The 22,595-nt window shown below is 41.9% G+C and overlaps 1 protein-coding gene across 3 annotated transcripts in view; it reads left to right on the forward strand.

Moving 5' to 3' along the window:
• Positions 1–21,025, forward strand: part of LOC135918350 (inhibitor of nuclear factor kappa-B kinase subunit alpha-like) — a 90,159-nt gene extending 69,134 nt beyond the window's left edge. For all 3 annotated transcript variants that reach the window (XM_065452023.1, XM_065452022.1, XM_065452024.2), the window contains exons 17-19: positions 7,372–7,519; positions 15,095–15,246; positions 19,543–21,025. In XM_065452023.1, the coding sequence (XP_065308095.1) occupies positions 7,372–7,519; positions 15,095–15,246; positions 19,543–19,612 (370 nt within the window). In that variant the 3' untranslated portion in view covers positions 19,613–21,025. The remainder of the gene's footprint in view (positions 1–7,371; positions 7,520–15,094; positions 15,247–19,542) is intronic.
• The last annotated feature ends 1,570 nt before the right edge of the window (positions 21,026–22,595 follow it).

Genomic DNA, 22,595 nt, shown 5'->3' on the forward strand with positions numbered 1-22,595 from the left:
TAACGACAGTGGTAAGCTCCCAGTCAGGATTTGGTAATGCCTGCTGTATGCGCTCCAACCCATTTTTATTCTTCTCATTCTTCTGTAAACTTCCTTCTCATCGATCAGGGTCTCCTCAGAGTAATTGACCTAGATAAACATACTCCTCTACAGTCTCTAGAAGCTGACTAGCGATCCTGAATGCTTGTTCCTTGCCAGGCTATTGAACATTATTGAACACTGGGTATATTAATCTTCAACCCTACTCTTACACTTTCTCGGCTGAGGTCCTTAATCATTTGTTGTAATTCGTCCCCACTGTTGCTGAACTGGACAATGTCATCTGAAAACCAAAGGTTGCTTAGATATTCGCCGTAGATACTCACTCCTTAGCCTTCCCAGTCTAATAGCTTGAATACTTCTTCTAAGCATGCAGTGAATAGCATTGCAAAGATTGTATCTCCTTGCCTTACCCCTTTATTGATAGGTAACTTTCTACTTTTCTGGTGGAGAACCAAGGTAGCTGTGGAATCTTTGCAGATATTTGCCAAGATATTCATATATTCCTCCTGTACTCCTTGATTGTGCAATGCTTATATGACTGCTGGTAGCTCTACGGAATCAAATGCCTTTTCATAATCTTATAAAAGCCATATAGAGAGGTTGATCATACTCCACAGATTTCTCAATTACCTGATTGATTGCATGTATGTGATCTAATGTAGAATATCCCTTTCTGAAGCCAGCTTATTCTCTGGTTGATTGAAGTCAAATGTTGCCCTGATTCTATATGAAATTATCTTGATGAATATTTTATACAATACTGAAAGCAAGCTACTGGGCCATAATTCTTCAATTGTTTAACGTCTCCCTTCTTATGGATTACAATAATGTTGACATTCTTCCAGCTCTCTGGTACACTTGAACTAGTGAGGCATTCCATAAAAAGGGCCACAACCATTTCAAGCATGATATCTTGAGTGCATAAATGCATAAGCTACATGCTTATGTGCTTGAAAATATACTCGTATATAGCCATTCTCGTGTCTCTTTCTGCGTAAAATATTTGATGGAGGTTTGCTGTCCCTGTCCTTGTGACAGAGCTCCACAACCAACGCTCCTTTGAGGTTTTCGCCATGTCCTCGGGTGGATCAACCTTGAACACACCAGCCGCCCTGCTTACCACAACTTTCGTCACACTTTGCACCCCCAAAGATCCTAGCATCTTTTCAGGCCTTGGTGGTACAGATATCGATGACTGGTTGAACCTCTACAAACGCACCAGCACCAAAAACAGGTGGGACCCTACTATAATGCTTGCGAACATTATCTTTTAGCTCAGCGGAATGCCTCGAGTATGGTTTCCAACCTATGAACACGGAACTCACAAGCTTGGACAGCTTCAAGCAGAAGATCCGCGACTTATTTTGGAATACCTTTGGTTGACAGCTCGCTGCCAAGAAGGAATTATCCACTCGCATGCAGATGTTAACAAAGCCATGTGTCACTTATGTACAAGACGTCATACAAGCCAACGAAAGCATGGCTGAGGCGGACAAAGTTGCACACATCCTTAACAGTATTGCCAACGATGGCTTCAGTTTGCTGTTGTTTACCGACATTTCAACTGTTGATGCTGTCATTAAAGAATGCCGCCACTTGGTGATGTGCGAAGCTAACGCATCGCACATCAGTTGCAGCGCCTGCCAAATACCAGACCGACATCATCATATAATGATCTTTTTCACCCAGCCAGCACCTGCGACAATGTCGGGCATATTGTCTGGTGTGAACTTGAAGTAGCCGCTCCAACTACTCTGGAACCTAAGTCCTTCAGCCTACCTTCAGTTCCGATACCCCTTGTTCAACCATCATCCGATAGGAGATCACTAACTTGGGTATCTGCTCTGTTTTCTCAGCTCCTTGCTCTGATGTCCAACCACATTTTGCGACTTCACCTTGACCCACAACCGTCTGCAGGTGAACTCCCTATGACAAGCCTATATGTTTTTTGTGTCACCGCGTCAGTCACATCTCTCATTACTGCTGAAGTCACTGGAGTTTACATCACAGACAACTTTTCCCAGTTAGTTTGATGGCATCTGGCCGCTATAGTTTGTATCTGCCCAGTCTGACTACATTGCCTTTCAAGAACACGTGGCTGAGCCCCGCTACTCCCGCTTGCCTTCAGCTCAACGCTGCCAGTCTTGCTCCCCCTAGCCCCACCAACCATCCTCCCCAACCTTTCTATGACTCTCCCAGACTGCAAACTAACCAATTCAGCTCCTAGAGGTGGCGCCGCATTGCTTCAACTGGCTGAGAATCCTTTATTGATGATCCTTACCAAATGGAACCTCTTGAATTGTACAGATCGACGGTGTACAAGTCACTGCACTTGTGGACACTGGGGTGCACCTTTCCATCATGAGTGCTTATTTTCGCCGCAAGATCAAGAAAATTTTGACACCTGCAATGACTCAGGTTGTCCGTGTCACCAATGGCAGAACAGCTACTGTCGTAATGTTCACCGCTCATGTTTGCATCACCAATTACCACACATTTGTTCCATTCACCTTCCTTGACCGATTCCCGCATGACGTGATCCTAGGCCTCAACTTCCTCGCCGCGCACTCTGCTTTTATTGACCATTTGGTCAGTACTCTCTGTCTTGATTTCCCCTTCTGGACCCTGCTGACCTACCTCCGAGTTACCTCTGTTCTGCCGAGTGTGCTCGCCTGCCATCGCAGGCATCAACTTGCATCGATTTCATCGATTTCACGTTGTCGCCATCAGGAACTGGAGGCGGCTATGTTTTTACGCCCATTGCTTACATCTTCCTCACTTATGGTATCACAGTACCCCATACCATTCTGTCTGTAGTGGTGAACTGCACCTGCCTTCCTGTTGTTAATTTGAGCTTGACACCGCAAGTGCTGCCACGAGGTGTTTCAGTAGCCCTGCTTTGCACCTTCAATGAACATGAAGGGAAAGCTTTCCTGGTGGCCACTTCCGCCGGTTCATCGGCTCATAAGCAGTTCATCAGCTTGCCCTGGAAGCACTATTAAGTCGATGATCACATCTGACTTCACACCTCAGCAGACTGAAGATGCCCACCACGTTCTGCTTTCCTAACTCAACATTTTCTATATCAGCAGCCGTCTCTATGGCCAAGCTACTGGGCCGAGATCGCACAAGCATCTCGCCTTCCGAACGTTCGCTTGGGCTCTCGTGATTCGCCGGCGTCAATTGAGCACTGCCTACTCAGTGACGTAGGAGGCAAGGCGAATGCTCAGAAAGTGAGATGCTTGCACAATCGCACCCCTCGTGTGACTCATCTCATAAATACTGGCGATGCACTTCCTATTCATCAGCGCCAATATCGGGTGTCTGCGACCGAGTGTCAAATTATTCAAAGTGAAGTTGACAAGATGCTCACCAAGAACGTGATCAAGCTATCTTGCAGTCCCTGGGCATCGCCTGTCATGCTAGTCAGAAAGAAAGACGACACATGCTGATTTTGTGTGGGTTATCAGTGCCTTAACAAAATTACAGAAAAGGACATATACCGTCTGCCACACATTGATGATGCCCTTAATTGCCTGCATGGTGCCCATTATTTCTCCTCCATCAATTTAGATACTGAGTAATGGCAGATTTCTGTGGATGATATAGACCTTGAAAAGACGGCCTTTGTAACACCCGACAGCCTTTACCAATTCAAGGTTATGCCATTGAGACTTTGTGTTGCTCTGGCCACCTTTGAGCGCATCATGTACTCTCTGCTCAAAGCTTTTAAATGGCTTACATGTTTGGATGACATAGTTTTTTCCCCAACTTTTGAAACTCACATAGAACATTTCTCTGCTGACCTCGACATTTTTCGTTGGGCCGTACTGCAGCTTAACTCATCTAAGTGTCACTTTGGCCACCACCAAATCACAGTGTTTGGCCACATTGTGGATGCTAATGGTATGCAGCCAGACCCAGGAAAATTCTGCACAGTCAAGAACTTTCTAGAGCTATGCTCATACTTCCACTGCTTCATGAAGAATTTTGCAGACACTAGCGAGGCCACATACTGAGCTTATGAGGCAAGACGTTCCTTTTTCATGGGGCCCGCAAGAGGCTTCCTCATTCTTGCACCTCATCAGCCTGCTCACGACTCCTCCAATCCTTGCCCACTTTGACCTGGCTGCACCTACCAAGGTCCCTACAGATGCAACTGGCCATGGAGTCAGTGCAGTACTAGCCCAACGCCAATGCAACCATGTCATTGCCTAAGCTAGCTGCCTTCTATCAGCCACTGAGCGCAATTATTCCTTTGCAGAGCACAAGCGTTTGGCCCTCGTTTAGGCAGTTGCAAAATTCAGACCATACTTAAACAGTTGACCTTCCTCTGTAGTTACCGACCATCATGCTGTGCTGGCTGTCCTCTCTCAAAAATCCTTTCAAACAGCTTGGTCACTGGGCCCTATGCCTACAAGAATTTTCATATTTGGTCGTCTACAAATCTGGTCACCTGCACCAAGGTGCAGATTGCTTGTCCCTGTATGTGGTCTACAACCCTGAGAATGCTGACTAGGACACCAACCACTCTATTTTTTCCGTGTCAGATCTGCTTCACATTGGTGAAGAACAAAACCGTGACTTTTTTTTGCGAGAAATCATCGGTCACCTGGAATCATTGCCTAATGACACCTTTGTCCGTAAATTTGTACTTCAGGAGGGTGTCCTATACCGTCGCAATTTTCAACTTGACAGACCTTACCTCCTTATTGTCATGCCTAGACCCTTACGACTGAGTGTCCTCACCGAACTTCACAATCACAATCATCTAGAACCTACGAGCATGTCTGGCGTCGTTTCTTTTGGCCAGGCCTTGTACGCTCAGTCCGATATTATGTGGCCACTTGTAAATCATGCCAACATAGCAAACCCCCCCCGCTACTATCTGCTGGTACCTTTCAATCAATCCACATACCCATTAACCCCCTTCAATCGCGTTTCACTAAACCACCTCGGCCCTTTTCAAATGGATAGCCGTGGCTACTGATTATGCTACATGCTACGTAATTACCCGAGCTCTGCTGACCAGTTGTGCCAACCAATTGCGTAGCTGACGTTGCGGACTTTTCTTGTATGTGACATTATATTGCTTCACAGTACCCCAAGACAATTGCTCACTAACTGTGGCTGTAACTTTCTCTCTCAAGTCATTGCTGACATCCTGCGTTCCTGCTCTCAACACAGACTGACCATCTGTAGACCAACTGGCTCATGGAATGCTTGAACCATGCTCTTACAGACATGCTCGCAATGCATCTATCCCCAGGCCACCATGATTAGGACCTTGCTCTTCCCTACGTAACTTTTGCGTATAACTCATTTTGTCATGATAAAGCTGGATTTTCACCTTTCTACCTATTGTACAGATGAGAGGCGACATTACCTCTGAACACTACACTCCCACGATCTGCCACCTCCACTAGCAAGTATGCACATGATTCCATCACTCGGCTGAACAAGTCTCTCAGCTTGTCCGAGCTCGGCTTATGGTTCGTAAAGCAACCAGCAATGTCGCTACAATGTTTTGCATCGCGACGCAACTTTCTGTCCTGGTGCCTAGTGCTCCTCTGGTCCTCTTCCCGCTTTGTAGGCCTCTCCGAAAACCTTCTTTCCTGGCACACAGGACCGTACTGTGTGCTGCACCAGGTGACACTTGTTCTATGAGATTGCCCCCTGTCAGTTCCACGTCGTCATCTCTCCTTCTGTCTAGTGACTTCTTTCATGTTTCAAGGCTCAAGATCTATTGTGCTTCCGATGACTCCCTTTAGAGCTGTGGGACTGTGCTTCTGCCGCCCGTGGTAACGCTATGGAGCATTTATTTCATTGACCAAGAGCAGGCTTGTCGTGATTGAAAAGACTATGAGGATGACGGCATTATAACCTTGCACCGCCTGTTTGTTCTGGGCTGTGCTACAGGCTTATGTTCTTACAGATGTGCCTTTGTATATACTTGTTCCCATGCCTCTTTATACATAACAATATGAACCCTGGGTGCAACGTATCTTGTGCATTCAAAAGAACCATTAAAGAACTTGTAAAACTGGGTTAGAGCATTAATGTGACTATTGAAAGACAAAAGTTGACAGGGCCTGGATCCTGCTTTAGAGATAAGGCACTGACTTTGTATAAGAATGAATTGATCTGGCTGTGCAGCTCCATCCTGATTCGAGGGCCTCTGCTGTACAATATACTATTTGATGTGGCTTCCAGACTGATGGCACATACTGAACTCTTGGTCTGACTAATGATGTGAATGCAAGCATGGTTAAAATTTGAAGTGCATTACAAAGGCAGCATTCTAGGCACCCCAAAGTTTATAAATTGCAGATGATGTAAAATTGTGAGATAGGGTGATTCGTTAGTGATGCTTTAATACCAGTGTATATTGTGCAATCTTGGAGGACAGATATCTCAGAAATTGTGCTAGTCACAAAATTCCTAGTAAATGTAAAAGCTTAGAGCGCTGGCTGGTTTCACTTCTATAATTCAACATGTGTCAAAGTAAATATAGAAATTTCTACAACTAATACTATAAAATAAAATATTTTATGTTAAATAGTTTAAGGTTGTGAGTTAGCTAACTGCAAGTTATTTATTTATCATGCAAGTGATATCCACCTTTTCTTGTAACACAGCTGAAGTGGTGGAATTGCACTATCCACAATAGGTGTCTTCTTTTAATCTCTGGACAAAAGAAATATAGAAAAACAGGGTGTATTGACAGATGCGTGCGCACAAGTAAATTAATATTAGGTGTCTCTGCAGGGGTACTTTTAACAATAACGAGGCCCAATTTTGTTTTTTAGGGAAGAAAAAAAATGATAGTGTGTTTAATAAACTTCTGTCTCCTACCGCTACTACTGTGTGCTTGTAATACTACTAAGTATCAATTATCTGAATTTTAAATTTGTTTTTAAGTGTATTCTTTTTCATTCAAGGGCTCTGAAGGTTGTCAACACATCCTTTCTGTTACCTTCTTTTTTCAAAGTACATGCAAAATCTTGTCAGAAAGAAGTTGAGTTGAATGTAAATGTTGTTGGGCAGCACAGGTTCAGGTGAAGTGCTGTGGTCTTCATGCAGTGGAACCTAAGTCATTTTACTCTAAAAGCAGTTCTACTGAAATCGCGGTGGAACTGCCAAGACCATGCCATTAGGTGCCTGTGGACTCATCACACCGTAATTACTTGCTTCTCTTGTTGTGCGTACCAACATTTGCTGCTTGCTTGTAATGCTTACATGCATAGCATAGTGTAGCTATGTAACTGACTTACCTAGATCACCTTGCCAAGCACATTTGTAAGTGTCGCGTCTATTCTTATTTTGCAGAAGCATGCTAGGAGTCTTCCACGAGCTTGGTAACTTGCATCATTGTGTCTGCAAGTTGTCTGACCGTATAGTATCGATTAGCCAAGCCCTGTCTGCTGAGCAGCAGCAGCGCCAGCAGTCTATCTGGAACCTGCTTCGATCAGAAACTGTAAGCACACAATTACATCTGCAAAGCTACATTTCTTTTAGGTGTCTGTTAGAGGTTTCAGTGGTGTTGTCAGAAGCTTGCATTGTTTCATAAGTTCTTGTTTCTAGAAGATGTCACTACATCAATTACACACTTTCATGCTTATCTATAAACAGCTGTAAACAAATTGTTGACTCATTTTGCATTTAGTTGCAAGCATATAGATATATCATGCTTGCTCATAGTATCAAAAAAAGATAAGCACGCATTTTTTGCTATCCTTTATCTGTGGATGCATACAAGCTTGTGAATACAGTACACTTGGACCCCCTGGCTTGTAAGCCTTTCGATAGCTGCCATAAACTGTGCGGCAAAGAAGCTGAGGAATTATCCCCTTTTCTGATGACTTTTTGATGGCTTGTATGCGGTGCTGTTAATCACTGTGCACAACACACCTTCGACACTATAGGAGAGGAAAGCGAAGGCCTGTTCCTTGACACTCTGCACACACAACTTATGGAATAACTCGAGCCTACAGGGAATAGTGCATATCATACATGGTAAGCTTAAGCAGGGCCAACAGGCCATTTCCCTAGTACTCACTTGTGGAATTAGCCCTAGCCATGTTAATGTGCACACAAAGGTCACTGCAAAGGTAAGTGAAAACGTAAAAGAACATTACAACAGCAAGCCAGAAAGTGTTTTCACTGCTGCCTGCACTCCTTTACTGTGCCACACATCGTGCTGGTTACAAACTCTAGCTTTTTTCTTTTATCTACTAGTTGTTGTTCTTCTGCCCTTTACCTAAATAATAATTGTGTGCATAACTCATTTTGTAAATTGATTTAGGTTCATGTTGCTGAACCCCTGATCACCAAATATAAACTGGAGCCTGTGCACTATGGTCTCTTTTGTAGCCCCAATATAGCTTGGGATTTCAAATTGCATGAATCAGTTCGCCACTCCTTCAGTAATGAGATGAATTCCCTCACATTCCTTAAAAATCTAGTTAGACAATAGCAAAAATATTGTTTAGAATTTATTAGATGTGTTACCAGCACTTTGAGGCCAATGCTCACTTTGATGTTCCACAACATTAAACTTGTGTTAAGGTTAAATGTGTACAAAAGTTACGACAGCCGTTCACAAATACTAGCATATTGTAGTGAGATGGAATACAAATGTTCAGGGCAGATGTTCGAAATATACCGTACTCCATCTGACTAACTCCATGCAGCGCAGCGAAGGCTAGAGCTCATATCAATCAATCAAAAACCAGAGCCGGCTATGGGTTCCAGAAGAGGGAGGAGTACTTCAGTGATGCTTCCATCCAATTGGTGTCGCGCTGAAGGCCATCAGGTGGAGCTTTTCTCCTGGTTCTCTGTTTTGGTTTGCTGACACAACCCTTAGTTTTCACTGCACTGTACAGAGTTTGTACATGCATACACACATGCATACGAAATGAGTGGCTGCAGCGCGTCGGACTGTCACTATCCGATTGGCGCCAGGATTTGCGTGTTTGCAGCAGTAACTTTCGCCGGAGGATTACTGCCACAATAGTGTTTCGCTTGTCCGGTATTCAGGTAACCGCAAGCGCAAGCGGTCTGGGCCTGGCCGTTTGACCGTGCCATTCTACGGGATGAGCAGAGTTGCAAACATGAAAGGTCTGCACGGTGCAGCCATCTGGTGGCAAGAGCTCAACCAAACACAGTAGCTGTAACGAAGTGTATCTATTTTGCTGCTGGTGTAAATTTTCCTCGGAAGCGTAATCGTGAACACATTGTTTTTGTAAATGTTTAAAATATTTTACACTTGATTAGAGCTATATTAGATCTTTGTTTGGCTGGTTAAGCTCTACACCACCAGGTGGCTGGACCATGCAGACCGATTAGGCCGCTCACGCACGTGTACGCTAAATCTCCTTCATCAGCTTGAGTTTATGCCTCCACCCATCCGTCAAAATGCCCATCTCGCCTGTGTTTACCAGAACACCGGACTCGCTCGGCTCTGTGACAGAGTGCTCGCAACGTTTCGCTGCTCGCTGCTCGCTGCTTCGATAGCTCTCGCTTGGGTTCAACTGCCAAGCGGCTGGCGGAGAGGTTGGAGAGGCTTCGCGTGCTTGCTCCTAGACAACCGGAAGTAGACGACACAACGTGCCATCATGACGCAGAGCCACTGAAGGCGATTCGTTCGCCGAGTGATCAGCGAACGAGTTGAGAAGAAAATACATGGCTATGGTGGAGATTAACTTGTAATCTTCCGTAGCCCTCTTAATATGAGATGCTTCACACAAATTGTGGTGCGAATGATTAACTGTAGCTGTACTCTATGCATCTACAAAATTTGTCCGACCTGTTGAAGGGGCTCTTTAATCAGTGTTCGAAAGAGATTCATTTAAACATGCAAGTCTGAACCTCACCCGCTACTATGTTCTATGTAGCTCTCATATGGAATCCCCTCATGGAACTCTCTTGCTTCAGCACAGGAAAAAGAAAAATTACTGGCTTTAAACAGAAATTCTGTGTTTCCTTTTCATATTGATGCTCTCTATACATATTGTCATTTCTACATAGTATCTATATAGCACATATGTGAATTCAGCAAAGGTAGTGGCTTGGTATAAAACTGGCACTATCAAACAGAAGTACAAGACAATTTAAAGCCTATTGCAAAAATGGGAGGTCAAGTCAGTCATTGCCAGCAACGGACAGCTGACCTTCACTTTTTTTAGATAAGCTGTGCCTGCAAAAGTAAGTGTTGGCTGATGCCAAGATTCAGGTGTCCCTAATATAAACCGTAATAAACTCTTTAAAGCAGTGAAACGCAACACTAAGGTGTTGTGCACAGTCTGAGAGTATGTCAGGACAGTTGAGGTTACCAGCTGTTAAGAGAGAATCACTCTTGTGACCAACTTCAGGTCTCAGCTCAATGAGCTTGCTATCATTTGATAGAAATAGCTCATCTTCGAAGATGTTTGCTTGTGGATGGATCCCCTTTTTATTCGTATTTGGGAATGTTCGACAGTGGGTTTTACCATTTTTTTTTCAAATATTTTTTTTTCGCTGTGCATTTTACTAACCCCTCCATTCTGTTTTTTTTTTTTTAATAAAATAAACACTACTCCTTACTATTCAAACTGAATTAAGTAGGTTTTTTATTTTTTTAACATACTTACTAGAGAGTGGCACCACCGGGAGACATGGTGTCAGCCTGTCTTGACATAAAACAAAGTTCTCTGGCACTCAGACAATTTTGCAAAGGCACTCAGGGAAAACCTGGAAAACTCGGGGAATTTGGAAATGTCAACTTGGTAGACACCCTGATGCACCTCCGTGCCAGGTGCACACCCAGTTGTGCAGTAGCAGTGCCTCTAGCATGTGAAAAGGGCAGAGCCTTGGACTTAGCTATGGGTGATGTGGCCTTCGGGCCCAGAGGACCCAGGAGCCACAAATGATTGTATGGTCACGTGACTCATCTTAAGTGAACCCTTACTACATAGATAATACGTATTAGCTATTTTTGAACTCCTAAGTTAGCTTATTTCTTTTTTTTCTTTATTTATACAATACTGCGGATCTTGCACAGGTCCAAGCAGGGTGTGTACCAAAGCATTTGAATAGACACAACAAAAAAGTGGCACATGTCAATCAATTGTAGGTACAATTGGGGATGGCATCAAGTTCCAATCATTAATAGGTCATTGCAAAAATGAATAATTGACCACCTCAGTACGTGCAAAATGTGGGGTTAAAGTGTGAGGTTGGTGGTGCCGGGTGTGTCTATTTGTTAGGGGTTTAATATATATTGATGGTTCAATAATTAACTTGTTATCGGGGGTGGGCCAACTTTAAATTTTGGGGTGGTCCAATGTCCATTTGAATGCTGCTGAGCGTGCTTCTAGTTATGAACATCTCGCGGGCAAGCCAGCTACGTATTACTAATAAGTGCTGAAAGAAAGTCAACGTGCAATTTCTTTCTTCGTAAAGCTAGTAATTGTATACCATTTGTTACCATAAGTTCCGTGGGAAAATCCCACTGCGAAAATTTAGGGAAAATAAATCGAATGGCTTTTCTCTGTAATATATGCATACTCAAATATTGGCCAACTGAAGGATGTGTAGTAAAGAAGTTTTACACTAGCCGGAGCATTCCTTAATTTGGGTCGGAGTAGACAGAGTTTAGAAAAGGCTGATGCACACATGTTGTCAATATGAATGTTCCTTGATAGATTGTTAGTAATGGTGACTCCCCATTATTTGTAGTTAGTCACCTCTTGTAAATCTGACGAATCTATCTTATAAATGTGCATTATGGGTTTTCTTTTCCTATGTGTAATTAATAAAACAACACTTTTTTTTCCATATTTAGAAGCATTCCCCACATGTCGCACCACTTTGAAATGTTGTTTAAATTGATTGTTATGGGAAGTTATATCTTTGTACGAAACACAATCATTGGCAAAAAGTTTGATGTTCATGTTTGAGTCAACTGCATTTTCAAGATCATTAATGTACAAAAGGAAAAGTAATGGTCAGAGTATACTACCTTACGGTACTCCCAATGTCACCGGTAGACAGTCCGACTGTCGCCTGTCAATCACAACATACTGTTTACGATTGCTAAAGTAATCAGTAATCCAATGTATAATAATATACGGAAGCATGGAATTTTTAAATTTTGTTATGAGTGGATCATGAGGTACACGGTCGAATGCTATGCTAAAGTCTAGAAGAAACATGTCAATGTCAAGAGAAGAGGCTAGTGAGTGAATTAGCATGATTAGCTGGCTTACCATTGAGCATCCCTTCCTGAAACCATGGTGGTGATGTGTTAAAGTTGAGTTTTTCTTGAGGAACTGGTTAATTTGTTTAGTGATGAAATGTTCAATTAATTTACAAGACAGTATTATTGAAATAGGACGATAATTTGTACAAGATGGTCTCCTTTGTTAAATACAGGAACGATTTGGGCTGTCTTGCAGTCACTGGTAATTTGCCAGTTGCTCGTGACGTACGGAATAATATAACAAGAAATTTCGCGACAGTTTCTGCATATCGCTTGAGAAAAGTGTTAGGAATATTATCATAACCAGAAGGCATTTTGACATTAAGATTTAGCAAAAGCGATAGTAGACCTGGAAAGGATATAAACGATATGTCATATTGACACGTGGACTTGTTTATCTTTTACGGGTGAGCGCTTTTCACCGTCTAAGAAATGTTATCGCTCAGTGCGGGACATGCCCACATGTATCACAAGTTTCCCAAATCTTGTCGGTGGTTCTGTTGTCACCAAAACTTGTGTAATCTGATTGCATCTGTGATGTGAATTGTGTAGAACTTTCTGGAAGACACCCGGGTACCACCAATTACTCTGGAACCTTCGATGACTTATATGTATAAAAGCCAACTTGCCTGACCAGCAGATGAGATTTTCGGCGATCACCGACTGTGTTCTCCACTATCGTTGTGCTTTGAGTGTAGCCTGTTTTTGAAAGCACAGGTTCACCCAATAAAACACTAGTTTCGCCATTTAGTTTTACTGCTTTCTTCACCGTCACTACCGCATGACACTATGTTGAAGCAGAAGCCATGGATGGACACATGATAGCTCGTGAGAACACGCTATAAACATATGTGTTAAAATGTTGCGCAATTTCTCTTGAATCTTAAATCATGTGACCATGAAATCAAAGCTGTGTGACAGGTTTCTTTTGTACACTTAAGCTTACCACTTCACACTCTTCGCAAAACCAAGAAATTGAGTTATTTTGAATTTCATTAGCTACTGCCTATATCCTCATGATTTTTTAGTATTATAGACATTATTAGGTATAGTTTAAGGCTGTAACATTGTTTTGCTAGATTTGTGAGCTGAAAATAGATTTTTTAGTGGAACCAAATATTGAAAATGACTTTGCGTGACCTTGCCAAGAGCTTTCTATATGTATAATGCTTCGCATTAAAATATGGTGCCTCAAATGTAAAATGAGAAAGCACTCCATTTTATGAGAAACTTGTCCGTGGCCTGTCTGAATTGAAAAGCTAAAACTCTCATCGTCATTAAGGGTAGATGGCATCAACCCTAAACTGTTAAAAAATACTAAGCACATATGCACAGCATACTTCAGATTAATCTTCTCTCAGTCTTTATCCTCCTGTAGCATCCCCATTGCCTGGAAGAAAGGACAGGTCATTCCAATCTACAAATCGGGTAATAAAAACTCGCCTCTTAACTACCGACCGATTTCCCTAATTAGCTTACCCGGCAAAGTAATGGAGCATGTCATCTGCACCCAAATCATGCGCTTTCGTTATGCTAACAGGTTCTTTCACCCATCCCAACATGGCTTCCGTAAGGGTCTGTCATGTGAAACGCAACTTGCTATGTTCGTCCATGACTTGCATGTTAACCTCGATGCTAACACCCAAATCAATGCTATTTTTCTAAATTATGCTAAAGAATTTGACAAGTTACCCCACCAATGCCTATTACTTAAGCTCTCCCAGCTGAACCTGCACCCTGACATCTTAACTTTGATTACTGAATTTCTCACTAACCAATCACAGTCAGTGCATGTCAATAATTACACTTCCGCACCCCTCCCTGTAGCATCTGGCGTCCCACAAGGTAGCGTTCCAGGCCCCCTACTTTTTCTTATATATATTAACGACCTTCCTCTTCATCTTTCCTCTCAAATCCGTATATATGCTGATGATTGTGTCGTCTACCGCATAATTACTAACAACTCTGACCACAGTATTTACGAAATGACGTTAACAAAGTGCAAGACTGGTGCAACGACTGATTAATGACCCTTAACCCCAATGAATGTAAAGTAATGTGCTTCACTCGCCGCCATCAGCCCTTATATTCACCGTATAGTATTACTAATACTACCTTAGAAAAAGTGGACACATTTAAATACCTCGGCATCACCCTTTCGTGTGACTTAAACTGGTCTGCTCATGTAACGCGCATTACCGCCTCCGCTAACCAAACATTGGGATTCCTAAAACACCATCTGCGTCATGCACTGCATCATGTTAAACTACTAGCATTCAAGACACTCGTACATCCGAAGCATAAATACGTATCATGTCAAACTTCCCTTATCAATTCACTCAAAAGAATTCAGAATATGGCAGCAAGGTTCATTTGTTCGTGTTTTTATAACACCAGCATATCATTACTAAAAGCACAGTCTACCTTAAACATGCTATCATCCTGGCATTGCATTGATTCGTTAATACACAAACACAGCTTTCTCCCCATGGTTGCTGGAGGAAATGTCCTGAACTTGCCAGAGAAATGCCAAAAGTTGTTGGTGTTTACCGAATGTTTTGGTTTGTTTGTTTGTTTGTTTGTTTGTTTGTTTGTTTGTTTGTTTGTTTGTTTGTTTGTTTGTTTGCCTACATGCATGCAAGTGTGCTTTAGTAGAACATCCAACTAATTAAGTGTTTCTAACTAATTGATGCTACACAAGAAGCTGGAAAAATCAAAAGAATTTTAAAAGGACCTCATTGGCATTTTCAAAACGACACCCTCTTACCTTTTGTGATACACATTCTGAAATTTCATACTATTTATTTTCAGACACGTGTACAGCCAGTTGTGCCTTCTGTTCAGGACCAAATCCCACCTTCTGCTGGTGACTGTGCTTCCTGGAATGCTTTATGTCAGCAGATGGATGAACAGTTAAAAGAGAGCAGAGCACAGTGCATTGAAGCCGAGACTGTGTTAGAATTGTAAGTCATCTCAACATATTTCTTTACAACTAAACGGTATAAAAGCAGTGAGAATTTGCTCCAGCAAGGTCCTCTTTGTTCTGAGGGCATAAGTAAAGGAGCAATCTGTTTTGATGTGTTGCTACTAGAATATACTAGTGTGTTGATAATAGTGTATACTAGTGTATCCATATGAAGACCACAGACAATGAAGGCTTCATGTGGTTGTTACTAAATATGAAGCTTCTTCTTTCCCTTGATTCTCCTCACTCAAGCATACCATATGTCACATAGTTGAAGGCCAGCTGTTTCGACTATTAAGTTAGCCCTCGCCAGATAATTCAAGCTTGACTGGTCAGCATGCATGCACCCGACCCCAATAGTGAATCGAATGGTGACATAATACAATTGAAACTCTATTAACGAAACCCAATTTTACGAAGTTCCCAATCTAATGAAGAAATTTCCATTGCCTGGCAAGTACCCGTGAGGTTCAATGTTCTCATCAACCTGAATTAACGAAACTAGCTTGCATTAAACTCGGTTTAATGAAGTTTTTCCAGAAATAATTGAGTCAAAAGATAGCTGTGATTTCATTCTAATTTTGACCCAGACGGGTTTTTCTTTGAGCGTGCACTCTAACGCTATCAAGTTAAAGCATCTAGGCACCCTAGTCACGGCCCTGACTTTATTTTGACGAGGCTGCATGCCATTCCCATGCACGGAACAACGAATTCGGCAGTCGCTAGCATTCTTACGTACCAGATGACGCTAGGGGCAGTGGTAGTTGGGCCGTCCTCGCAGACTTTTTACATGTGCAGGCATGAGTTTGCGGAAAATACAGTGCCGCGGTACCTTTTGGGTGTCGCTGTGTTACAATTTTGGATATCGAAGGACAGAAATATTCCTTACTCGATTTTCCTAACTTCCCAATTTACCTAAATAATTTGAGCATGGTCATCACATTGTTAAATTGAGTTTCAACTGTATAGTATCTTGCGTTCGTGAATGAAGGCACCCCAGTTGTCACAGGAGATTTCGTGAAAAATATAACAGAACCCTACTGTACTTTACCATGGTGCATGGTCAGCTATGCACACATTCTCTGCCACTTAAGCATTGAGCAACAGTGTGTTTATGCTTCCAGTCACTTGTTTTCTCAACTGTCTTGGTGTGCTTCAGAGAGGAATGAAGACTACGCTTTCACTGTCTGGAGAGCGCCTCTCTTAGGTTCTAAACTTACTAATGGCTGCAAGCACAAATGTAGAGCACAGCTGAAAATAGTCTTACTGCATCTGATTTTGACTACTACAGTAAATGCTACTTTCTTGAGATGCAGTGCTGGAAATAAGAAGGGAGAGAGGGTGCTACTACAGACATGCCAAACAATGAATAAAGGCTCTGTGTATATTCCAGTACTTCAATATGAACAGCGAACGTCCCATAAACACCTGATAGCATGAGTGTTTGCTCATCGTGCCACTCACCATACACAATTCTTTAAGTCCTTATAAACCACTGCTGATAGGAATTTAAAGGGATTGCTGGCGCTGCCTGGCTATCTCTCATGTAACTCCAGTTGTTAGTTTTCTTTATAGTTGACTTGATTTAAGACTATGTTACACTGAATTGTCTGATAAACAATTTAGTGAACTTCTGATAAGGTAAATTGATTTCCAAGATCATTTTATGCTCATCTTGAAGGGAGCTTACTGCATTGCTTTTAAGCCTTTGTGGCTTCCTCTTTATACAGGCAATTGCATGATGGATTAAATTGAGTGTATGAAAGCCAATGTTACTATCACACCCACTGTTATTTAATGAACATTTCTATAAATGGTGCAACATTGATTAGTTCAATTGTAGACATTTGTGCTGCAGGCTTGTCGTTGTGGTACTAGTGCAAGGCTTTAGATAGCTCATTGTCTTTGCATGTACAATATGGAATTTGTGAGCATCGCTACTGAAACCAATAAGCTATGTTATCATGGCAGTTGTTTAAGTGTAACTTTTGTCTGACAAGCTCGCCACATGTGGCACTATCCGTATTAGTCAGTGTCACTCTGTTCTTAGGCTGACTGCCAGATTTTTGTGTCCTTCTTTTTCTGGTCCTTCTTTTCTTTTTATTTCATCTCCATGTTGGATCTGAATGGTGTATAACACTATGTAATTGCATGTTAAATATCTCTAGAAGCTTGAACTATGTTATTTGACCAATAGAAGTACATTTAAGGGGGTACCTGGGCCTCGAGCAAAGCTTTTATGACAATTTTTTTATTATTAATATTTAGAAAGACCTCACAGGCCTACGAAGAAGCATAGCGTGAGGGGGGCATACGGCACAGTTTATTGCAAGATACAATCGGTAAAAAGATATTGATGCATAAAGGTATTCAAATATTGGCACAAAACAATAAAATTTACATATGTGCAGGAAGATGTCAAAAACAAAGAAGAAAGAAAGAAAAAAGAATGAGCAGATAAGCATTACGTAAAAACAGCAAGAAGTATTGCATAAAAGCAGCAAGATACTTTACGTTGAGATCTTATGCACTGCGTAATGTTAAAAAAAAACTGGAAACAAACACATGGCATAACGCTTGGCAATGCATTGAAAACGTAAACGTAATGGGATTGATAAGTACCCGTGTACTAACTCCCTACAGACAGTGAGGAGAAAAATGTTTGACCAAATTACTGCAAGAGGCATCATGATTTCTGAGCGAAGCAATGCTATCCGGAAGGCTTGTGTCGTTAAATGCTTGTGTCGTTCCATATATGCGGACATAGCTGAAATTATTGTGCAATCTAAGTAATTTGAAGACATGGTGTTTCAAGCATGGTAGGGATAATTCGTCGAAGTGAATGAATTTATGGAATAATGATAGCAATCCAATATCACAGCAAGTACTGTCACAAGAAGACAACACTTTAAGGTTGTTTATTAGCAAAGTAATGCCCTTGACCGTGATGTTTATCAGTGCCATTTAATCGTAATCGAAATAAAGTACAAAGGGAACATTTGAGCTATCCTCACTTGTGATCACATGTGTGAAAAGGGAATTGAAAACTGTTGCACACTCACTCTCAAAAAGAGCGATTGCATTATCATCGTGTAAAAGAATGCGGTTACTCTCTTCACTAGGGCGTATTGTTTTTCAAAACCTTGATGGATTGTTTTTGAGTAATTGTGGATGGTCGTTAGAAAAGTACTTACCCTTTGCTGTGCATAGGGCAATGCAACGTGATTTAAGGTAGGCTTTGTATTCACCCCACAATGAAGGCGTTCTTGAGCGCCTGGCGCACTTTTGCAGCCACTTTATTTATTCTTCGTGCATTTAAGAGTTTTTGTGCAATTGCTACTGGAAGAATGAAATTTACAGGTGATAGATAATTTAATGTGGTAGTTGTAAGTATGCAGCGAGCTTTTCTCTACATAATGAAGAAAATATGTTATACAATTGTTTCTGTTCCAGATTTTTAAGGTGATTGGCAAAAAATGTTTTAAAGTAAGCAAGTTAAAGTTTGCATGAATATATGCCTGAATACTCAAGGAGCGCGCGCAATGAGTGTTGTTTCATGTTTCTACATCTATTCAATCAAACCTTATGAAAGTGCGACGTTGAAATTTGGTATATGAATTGTTTTTCTTTCATAATTTGTAAAAATTACAAAATGTTTCAGGGCACAGTAACATGGCATTATAGGCTTACTCCACTCCTTGGAAGCCTAGCTATCAAATAAAAAAAAGGTATTAAAATCAGATGATTAAGAGAGTAACTACACCTCTCAGAAAATTGCTTATGGCCAAAAATAGTTATTTTAGAAAACTAAAAAAAATGTATCACAATGTGAGAAAAGCATTTTATTCTCCTGAGTGCAAAAAATTTGGCAGAAAAGCAAGCTGGAAGAGGTGCTATTTCAAACAAGACCAATATGGTGTGGCTATGATAAATGATTTTAGAATGGTGAATGGCAAAATGGGTCATTTTCTGCGCTTTCATGGGCAAAACTGAGCATCTCGTATGATAAAAACTTATTTTTCTTTTTTTCCTCCCCATCAACAACCTGTCATCTTATGCTAGCTTGGGTTGGTTGTGGTTTTTTTTTTCTTTTTCTTTTTTACTCGGTGCATCATGATATGTAGATTACAAAAGTAACAAAGGCAAAATTGATTTTTTAGGGTATTTTTGTCTCCAAGAACCAGGTACCCCCTTTAATGTTAAAGCACGCTTCAGCATTAAATGTACTTTTCATGCTAGATTCTTATGATGAGCATGGCTGAAAATGCATTTTGTAATTCTCTTTTCACTGCAGGGTCGATGCAAACATTGCCACACTGGAGAAAGAGTGCAGTGAGCTGTTGAAGACAATGACCACTAAATAAACTAGAAAAGCCCTCATCTGGTCACGTATGCTTAGAATTCCGTCTGCCTTGTCTTTGTTCAGCGTGGCTTCCCTTTGAAAGTACTGTTATCCAAAGTGTCTTGATCTGCCAGACTACTTGTCACACTAACAAGCAGAGCACTTCCTTGAACCTGAGGCTGGCTTCCACTGTTTAAAGAGAAGCCGCCATCTCAATTCCTGCCATGCAGGGTACAGTTAAGAAAAAGAATAGCTTATTTCCTTACCATTCTCAGGTAGTCTGATGTTAATCCTAGATGGGCTTGATTTTGTCGTTGTAGTAAGTGTTGTACACACAACACATATGGGCACTGTATGTTATACCGCTTCTCCATAGCATTTTCCTAGCTGCAATATCACTGCCTGACATCGAAGTGTATAGTCCATGAAATGGCTTGATGAGTACAAGAAACTCGGCTGATTTTGATGGTGTATTTTAGTATGAATTTAGTGTTGGGGAGGTTGGGGGGCCAGACTTCCTTTTGTGAATGCCGGTCTAATCGAGCCAGTCTTTCGCTTTTACTTCACACTTGCATCATGCAGTTTATACTCTGTTGCAGTTTTTTTACACTGCACTCAAGGGTCACCACTAGTTTTCAGGCATTACAAAAATAGATGGGTATCATATACCTAAGTATGCCCTCTTAAGTCCTGTCTACCCTACTGCATGGACATCCCTGATGTAGTACTCTTACTAGCAGTTGTGTTTAAGAGCGGGAGGGAGGTGGTCCATGCTTGATTGGCATTATGCATCAGTAGACAAGGCTTATACATTCAACTGGATGCCTGAAAGCTGCTTTGCTTGCTATGCAGTAAATCTTATTGTTGCTATGCATATCTTTAATGTTGAGTGTGCACACAAGTCAGGGAGTTTAGTTCCAAGTAAAGAAGCCAGGTTATGAGCTTTTCTTATGAGCAAGGAGTGTCGATATTGTACCCACTTTTAGGCATCCTTTGCGACACACTGATTGACACGCTGATTGCTACATGTGTTATGTGCACTGGACATCATCTCATGCAGAACAGCATTTCAGTTCAATAACAAGTTCCAAGCATATGCAGTCAGAAGAATGTATATGGCTAGAATGCTTTCACCTAGTTTACAAGTCTTTTCATTGTGACTTTTGCCATCTGTCCAGATTTTTTTCCAATCCTGGAAGTTCCTCATTTTGTGTATAGTTGTATTACCATTATTACTTATTCTACAGATGCATTTTTTTTAAATATGTAAACATCTTGTTTTGGAACATGTACAATAATGTTAATGGCTGCATAATTGCACAAAAAATGCCTTCACAATTTGCCTTCTTTGTATACACTCTGCTGTTGTTGCTGTTCCAGTGCTTTGTGCAGGACATTGCTGTGATGTATTGCACCAATAAAATGTGCTTGCCAATGTAAGTGTTCATTTGGACTAACCTATTCAGGTGATGTTCTCACTCTTGCCATTAATGCATGTTTACAACTAGCATAACACTGGAGTAGAATCTCAACATGCCACACATGGTAAAACTTCACACTTATCTGTCACAGTGGCTCAGCAGCTGTTGCATTCTACTGTCAAGTGCAAGATTGCAGGTAGGGTCCCTGGCCACAGCAATCGCATTCCAGTGGGTTTAGAGTGCTGAAACACTTCCGTACTAAAATTTCAGTGCACCCCAGGTGGTCACAGCCCAGGTGTTGCTTTGAGGTGGAAAACTGCACCTGTCAGTGCAGTTTGCAGAGGACCAGTGCAGCTTTGCCCTGCCCTGCCCGGCCCTGCCCTGCTTTACCCCAAGGCAGCTAGCTAAGTCAGCGAACCAGCCAACCACTCTTCATTCAGTCATTGAAAACTGCTGCTAGTGAAGGGAAACGGCAGTCCTCTACAGTGAGAAACCAGAATACAATAAGAACCAAATCCAGAAAACTGGATTGTGAACACCAGCTTTCTTGTTGACCATGTTAAAGGAGCACTAAACACTTTTTCAATGTGGCACGAAAACATTCCTGATCTGTCATTAATGCGTGCAGCAAGGGACTTAACAGTCTTGCGTAATAGATTGCTTTCTCTCTCCTACAGCTTTTATAACCCCACTTCCACCTTGTGCAATGCAAGTGGTGAAGTTGCATGAAGCCTGGTGGCCCATAGTTGGTGGCCATTGGACACATGCATGCACACCCTTCCATATTTTCTAGGAAATGAAGAAGGGGGTGATTGCTCGCATGTCCTTGTCTCTGCTCCATTGTAGCCCTTGGGCACCTTTTGTCAGATGCCAGCATCAAGAAAATGTCGCAGTTTCACCCGAGAAATGAAACATTGATTTGATATCAAATGATTAGATGGCTATATGAAGTAAGAATAGTAGTTTTATCGGCCGTATGAACTTGTAAACATTTCTTTACGAACTAAATTAACTAGCATGATGTCACACATGCACAGGCAAATATGAACATATCTCACTCGATGACTGTGTACACTTGCAGTCAAAACACGGGTGTGAGGAAGGAGGGCAGCAGCAGTGAGAAAATTGCCCTTCGTGCTGCCTCTCGCTTAAACGCAAACTAAATATTAAGAACACGGTGCACACAAAGCCATCAGTCCTTGGCGCGCCAAGACTCTGTACCCAGTGCAGATGGCTTTCAAGAGAGGGCTCGTTCGGTCATGCTCGGCCACGCCATACGCAGCCACTGACACCCTCTGGTGCTATGTGCACGATGGAAGACTGCACACTTCCTCCCAGCCTTCCTCCCTTGCACAAGAGAGATCGAGCCACCATATTTCTTGGCTCACCCCCACACACTTTCACCCGCACCCACAGCACATGGCACACAGCCGCCATAATATCGCACTTGGACTTTGTACGGAACATCACGGCTACGGTGACGACGGCGGCAAAAATGCGCCTGCAGTGTCCATATAATTGCTATCACAATAAATGATGGCACACCACAGAAGAAAAGTAAAAGAAAGGAGCAATGGGTAGTAC

This window comes from Dermacentor albipictus, chromosome 1, assembly GCF_038994185.2.
Source record: "Dermacentor albipictus isolate Rhodes 1998 colony chromosome 1, USDA_Dalb.pri_finalv2, whole genome shotgun sequence".
NCBI classification, from domain to species: Eukaryota; Metazoa; Arthropoda; class Arachnida; order Ixodida; family Ixodidae; genus Dermacentor; species Dermacentor albipictus.